The sequence below is a fragment of the Crocuta crocuta genome, unplaced genomic scaffold (genome assembly GCF_008692635.1).
Source record: "Crocuta crocuta isolate KB4526 unplaced genomic scaffold, BGI_CrCroc_1.0 scaffold559, whole genome shotgun sequence".
Lineage (NCBI taxonomy): Eukaryota > Metazoa > Chordata > Mammalia > Carnivora > Hyaenidae > Crocuta > Crocuta crocuta.
The window spans coordinates 41,289-47,907 of NW_027529454.1; the positions used below are offsets into that span (position 1 = coordinate 41,289).

A 6,619-nucleotide genomic window follows, 5' to 3' on the forward strand; every position below is an offset into this window, starting at 1 on the left:
GAGTGTTTTTTTTTTTTTTTTTTTTTTTTAGTTTGCATCCAAGTTAGTTAGCATCCGGTGCAATAATGACTCAGGAGTAGAATTCAGCAATTCATCCCCTACGTATATCACCCAGTGCTCATCCCAGTAGTGTCCTCCTTAATGCCTCTGGCCCATTTAGCCCATTCCCCAAACCAGACCCTTCCAGCAACCCTCAGTTTGTTCTCTGTATTTTAGAGTCTCTTATAATTTGTCCCCCTCCCTGTTTTTATGTTATTTTTGCTTCCTTTCCCTTATGTTCATATGTTTTGTATCTTAAATTCCACCTATGAGTGAAGTCATATGATACTTGTCTTTCTCTGACTAATTTTGCTTAGCATAATACACTCTAGTTCCATTCATGTTGTTGCAAATGGCAAGATTTCATTCTTTTTGATCAGTAATATTCTCTTGTGTATATATATGAAGGTCAGGAATTCTTAGTCACTGTTGCAACCCTGGTGCCTAGCACAAGCCAAGAAGCAACGAATATTTGGAGGTGCTTGTGAACAAGCAGGAATTTGCTAATTCAGGAAATTGGGAGGAAGTTGGGTGTTCCAGGTAGAGGAGAAAGCACACTCAAAGGCACAGAGGAGGCATGAAAGAGCAAAATAGATTTTGGAAAACGTCGGTGATTTAGTGAGGCCAGAAGAAAGTATGTTAGGGAAGGGCCTGCTAACAGGTTGAAAAATGAACAGAGTTGGGATTTGGGAGGTCCTGATGTGCTAAGCAAAAGAGCTTGAGCTTATTTAAAAGCTTTGGAGAAGCCACCTTGAAGAATTTCAAACAGGGGACATACATAATCACATGTGTGTTTTTAATCAGATTTGTCTAACACCTGGGTAAGTGGTGGGTTAGAGAGGCCTGGAGTAGAAGCAGACAGACCACAAGGAAGTCATTGCAATGCATGAGGAGGACTCAGAGGCAGTGGCCAGGGCATGAAGAAGTGACAGACTCTTGGACTTCTTAAGACTTGATATTCATAGGATGTGGACACTGACCTGCTATGGATCCAGGAAAATGAGGCATGGAATGCCCTCCTGGGCCCCTCCCAACCCATCCTCGTGCATCTTGCCTCATGCCCTCTGCCCTGACTTTCCCTTTGTGGGTGATAAATAATCAGCAATGGATTGTGTCATATCTATTTCCCATAACAAGGAAAATAAAGTCCATATGTTAGTGCTGGAAGAGACCTTGGAGATCATTAGAGCCAACTGCCACATGAGATAGATGACTAAGCCCAGACAGAGAAGGGAACGACTTCCCTATGGTGGCTCAGGAAATCATTGGTGGGCACCCAGCCACTCTTTGCTGAACCTGCTATTTAATTCTCCACATGGCATTGATCTCTATATTTTCATGTGTATCTGCTTATTTTCTGCCTCTCTCCTCTGACATTAGAATGTAATATTTAAGAGCTGAGCCCATGTCTAACATAGTGTTTTGCCCACATCATAGACACTAAATGAGCATTTGTTTAAGAAGGAGTGAACCAGGTTTAATAAGGTTTGCTTCCTCCTGAACCAATGATCTTTACACAGGACTCTGGTCTGGAGGTTATCAATTCATAATTTTATTTCCTGCTATGGTTTATCCTAACTATTCCTACAGAAACTAAAATCTACAAACCAGTACGCTGTAGTTCATGTGGTTTCAGATAGTAAAAAGTCAAAAATGGTTATCACGACATTCCTTTAAAAATACTAACCACTGACTACCTCGTACCTATTGTCATAGCTACTATAAAAATAATATGCATTACTAGAATGTGGATAAATTGGAATCCTACATACTGTTAGGAGAAATATAAAATGGTATACAAAAACAGCATGGTGGTTGCTCAAAAAATTAAAAATAGAGGGCGACTGGGTGGCTCAGTCGGTTAAATGTCTGACTTTGGCTCAGGTCATAATTTCACAGTTCATGAGTTCAAGCCCCACATCAGGCTCTGCACTGACAGCACAGAGCCTTCTTGGGATTCTCTCTCTCTCTTCTCTCTCTCTCTCTCTCAAAATAAAGATATAAACTTAAAAATTATTTAATATTTAAAAAAAAGAAAATAGAATTACTCTATGATTCAGCAATACCACTTCTGGGCAAACCCCCAAAAGAAAAGGAAGCACAGTTTCAAAGAGATACTTGCACATCCATCTTCATAGGAGAGTTATTTAAAATATCTAAAAGGTGGAGGGAGTCCAAGTGTCCACCAACAGATGAATGGATAAACAATATGTGGTACATAAATACAACGGAATATCAGTCAGCTTTAAAAAGGAGAAAATTTTATCACCTGCTATAACATAAATGAACCTTGAGGACAGTATGCTAAGTGAAATGAGCCAGTCACAAAAAGACAAATATTAGGGTTCCACTTATGTGAGGTACATGGAGTAGTCAAAACCATAAAGGCAAAGCAGCATGGTGGCTGCCAGAGGTCTGGGGTAGGGAGACTGGAAATTTATTGTGTCATGGCTATGGAGTTCCACTCTCACAAGATGAAAGGGGTTCTGGGCATTCACAACAATGCGGTTGCCCTTAGCAGCACTGAATTCTACACTTGAAAATGTTTAAGATGGCAAATTTTAAGTTATGTGTATTTTACCATAATTTAAAAAATATTAACCACTGAGAGGTGCCTGGGTGGCTCATTCAGTTGAGCGTCCAACTTCGGCTCAGGTCATAATCAGTTCATAGGTTTGAGCCCTGCACTGAGCTCTGTGCTGACAGCTCAGAGCCTGGAGCCTGCTTCAGATTCTGTTTGTCTCTCTCTCTCTCTGCCCCTCCCCTGCACTCTTTCTCGCTCGCTCTCTCACTCTTTCTCTCTCAAATAAACTTAAAAAAAATTTTTTAAACATTAACCACAGGTATGTGCAACTATCTCCTTTGATCCTTACAGTAACCTTGAACTGTTAGTAGAACTGTCCCATTTTATAGTGAGGAAAATAGGGCTCAAGGAAGTGGAGTGAATTGCCCAAGGCACATAAGTAGAAAATGATGAAGCGGAGCCTCATACTTAGATTTCCTGGTTCCTTGCCCAGTGCTGGCTTCTCCTACATCAGGGAGAGGAAGTGTAGTTCAATTAATTTGACTGCTGGTTGAAATATAGGTAAGAAATCAACAGCAGTTTGTAGAGAAAGATATAAGTGTGTGTGTGTGTGTGTGTGTGTGTGTGAGAGAGAGAGAGAGAGAGGGAGGGAGGGGGAGAGAGGGGGAGAGAGAGGGAGAGAGGCGGGGGGGGTGTGTGTGTGAGAGAATAGGAAGGAGGGAGGGAGGGAAGGCTCAGGGGAGAGCATGCAAGCAAGGTGTCTGCTTCATGCTTCTTCTTCAATTTCCTTCCCTCCCAGAATCTCCGGAAAGCAGGTGTGAGTCAACTGTAAACACAGAGAAAAAGGTCAGCCAGCATTCCCTCAGATGGCAAAATCAGAAGTGACTGATGTCAAGGCTGTCTGTGTCCATGAGACTCAGCCCTTTAAGATGATCAGGAAAAGACAGTGACTTTTTTTGAAATGGCTCCATTAGCTGTCCTCTGAAACTCTACCTCCACCCCTTCCTACCTCCTAGGAAGACACAGGATGACAAAATGCACTTACAAAACTAAATTAGATCCAGCGAGAGAAAGGGGGAGCGGTGGGAACAGCACTGAGCAGGAGTCAAAGCCCCATCCTACCTGCCTAGACCAACTCCCTGTGTAATGCTGGTCACAGCCTTCCTCGGGCCCAAGGGGTCAGGCTGCTATTAATACCACCATTTTCATATGCTGAGTTCAAACTGAGTTGAGAAGGTAGAGCACACGCTCCCAGGGGGAGCAAAAAATACAAAAGGATCAGCTAGCCTTTCCAAATAGCCCTTATTTATCACGGACTTACTAGAATTGTGATGGACAATTTACATACAGCAGCCCTCACCCTTCTAGCACTTGACAACTTGTTTTTATGATGAGATTACACTGACAGGTACTATCACACTTCCCAGAGTATTTGCCTCGATGACAAAGAACAGAGTCAGAATGTGAACGTGACCTGTGTAGTTCCAAAGTTAAGTTCAACAGCCAAGCTCTCCAGAGCTCTGGAAGCACTAGGAGACAGGGAAGAAGTTAGCTCTCCCTGTCAGCCCCGGGAAAAAACCTTGATGGAGAAAGGTAGGCATCGAAGTTGCAAGAAAACAACAACAAAAAACCCCCACAAATAGAGGGTGCCATTTTGTGAAGCAGAACCACACAAGCAGACTTGGGGTAATGGGTGTTACAGTTTCTAGAAAACTATAAGTAACCCTGTTTGGATTAAGGTTAGTTGTGTTGGGTTGTGGCTGGAGATCATAATTATGTTATGAAGAACTTTGAATGCTGTCTAAAGGGGTTAGAATTGACTTGTATAGGCAGTAAGGACCCCCCCCAAATTTTGTATCAAGGGATTTATCAGCAACTGTCCGTGTTCTCCTTTATGAGTATTCTTTACATGTTGTAAAGACATGAAACATATCTGAAGCGTTTGAAAGAGGAGACGTGGGTTTCCATCGCGTCTTATGTACACAATCGCATTACCAGCCGATACTGCCCACTAGGTAAGTGATGGTGTTGCATCGGCACGTAGAACGCTTTGTCTGCGTGGTGAAATGGGCTAATCATGCTGTTTTGTTTCCTAGAATGATGAAACACTGTCTTCTTTTGTGCTTTAGGAAGGGTTAAAAAACTTCAAGGAACTTCGAGCCAAATTTCAAAAGTTTGATGTGCCATCTCTTCCAAAACCTACGCAAGTCCCAGCAAGAATTTCTCAGAAGAGCGGTATTGGAAATGCACAGTCAACAAGTGTTTTGGCCAGTGTGAAACCCCTCTCATCCAACCACCGTCAGCTCCCACGGCACTGTTCTAGTGGTGAACCCCAGCCTCTTCAACCCCAGGAAATGAAGTCCGCCCAGAAGAGCAAGATTCAGAAATGCTCGAATTCCTCAGAACCTCGGGAAAGGTCTACGGGTTCTGCAGTAAAGTCCCAGGAGACTTCTCTGCTGTTAGACGTGAATCAGTCAAATGCTGACATAACCGATGAGAGGAGCGTGATGGTGACCGACAGCTTCAGAGACAAGCTCTCGAATTGGGAGAAGGTTTCATCTCAGAAGAGTGAGATGTCTTCAGCCTTTGTCCGTGCCAGTTGTGGAAGGAGGGCCTTTCATCTGGAGGAGCAGAGAAGCATAGGGCGGGCTCCAGAGGAGCCCAGGAGGAAGCTAGAAACCAAAGGAGCCCAGACCCACCCTTCCCAGAAGCACTTGATGCCCCCCCCAAATTCACTTGCTTCCTTTCAAGATCCTACTTCTCTACCTTTTCAGCATGACAGGAAGATCCTAGAAACCCCTGATCCTGAGAGCAGCCCCGTGGGGAGCCCCTGCCAGCCCGTCTATGAGAGTGAACTTGCCAGCCAGGCCCCTGGTGAGAATGAAATGCCTGAGGGAGGGACTCATTCAGAGCCTGGTGGTGGTCCTGGGTGACCTGGGTGAAGTTTGCTCCAAACTCTAGAGCAGGTATTCTAGGCCCATCTGCTAAATTGTGTTTCAGGTTTGGGTAAAGTGACTAATCTCCTGGAATTCTATTGAGAGATAGTCTGGGCAAGCTTGGATTTGACTCCTAGCTCTGCTTCTTACAAGATGCATGAACTTGGACCATCTGTTTAACTTCTTAGAGCATGATCTGCTCTCCTGTAAATCAGATCCATCACCAGCCTGCCCCAACTGGGTACACAACACAACCATCTTCCTAGTTGCTCAGGCCAAAAACGTACGCTCTGTGCTCAATTCCTCTCTCTCTCCTTTTCTGCATCCACTCCATCAACAAGCTCTTGGTTCTACCATCAGAAGATGTTCCGAATCCTTCACTTCAATCCACTTCTGCTGCCTTTCCTTATCCACACCGCCATCATCTCTTATCTAGAGCACCATAGTGGTCCAGCTGGGCTCCCTGCTTCCATATTCTAGTCTCCTTTTATCCTATTCTCTTCCTAGCAGGCACAGTGAACTTCTAACACATAAATTAAGTCACATCACTCCCCTGCTCAAATTCAACTCCAGCAGTCTTATAGGAGCTGATGTGATTTGGCCCTTCCTACCTCTCTTACCCTCTTGTTTTACCACCTTGGCCTTCTTGCTTTTCTTTGGGTATACCAAGCTAGTTCCACCCCAGGGCCTTTGCGCTTGCTGATCATGCTGCCTCGAACATGTTTCCCCCAGGTCTTTGATGTCTCACTCCTTCGTTTCATCATGGTCTCTGCTCAGTGTCATCTATTGAGAGTGGAATTTGTGAATCGTCGTCTGAAATAACTGCCCACCCCCATAATTCTCTGCCTTCTTACATTGCTTTGGTTTTCTTCATATACCATATACATGGTATATTGTTATATCCCTGTTTGCTTACCTCAGTAAAATGTAAGTTCTGTCAAGGTCAAAAACTGTCTTATTTACCACCATATCTCTAGCACCTAAAAGAGCAAGGCTAGGTTTGGTAAGTCCTCCAAAAGTACTTATTGGATGCTTGGATGGGTGGATGGGTGGATGGATGGGTGAGTGGGTGAATGGGTGGGTGAATGGGTGGGTGGGTGGGTGGGAGGAGGAGCTCCTG

At 44.1% G+C, this 6,619-nt stretch overlaps 1 protein-coding gene across 1 annotated transcript in view; it reads left to right on the forward strand.

Annotated features, from left to right (window-relative positions):
• Positions 1-6,619, forward strand: part of FYB2 (FYN binding protein 2) — a 121,070-nt gene that overhangs the window by 26,499 nt on the left and 87,952 nt on the right. The window contains 1 exon segment of the mRNA XM_077760769.1: positions 4,693-5,437. Coding sequence (XP_077616895.1) covers positions 4,693-5,437 — 745 coding nt within the window.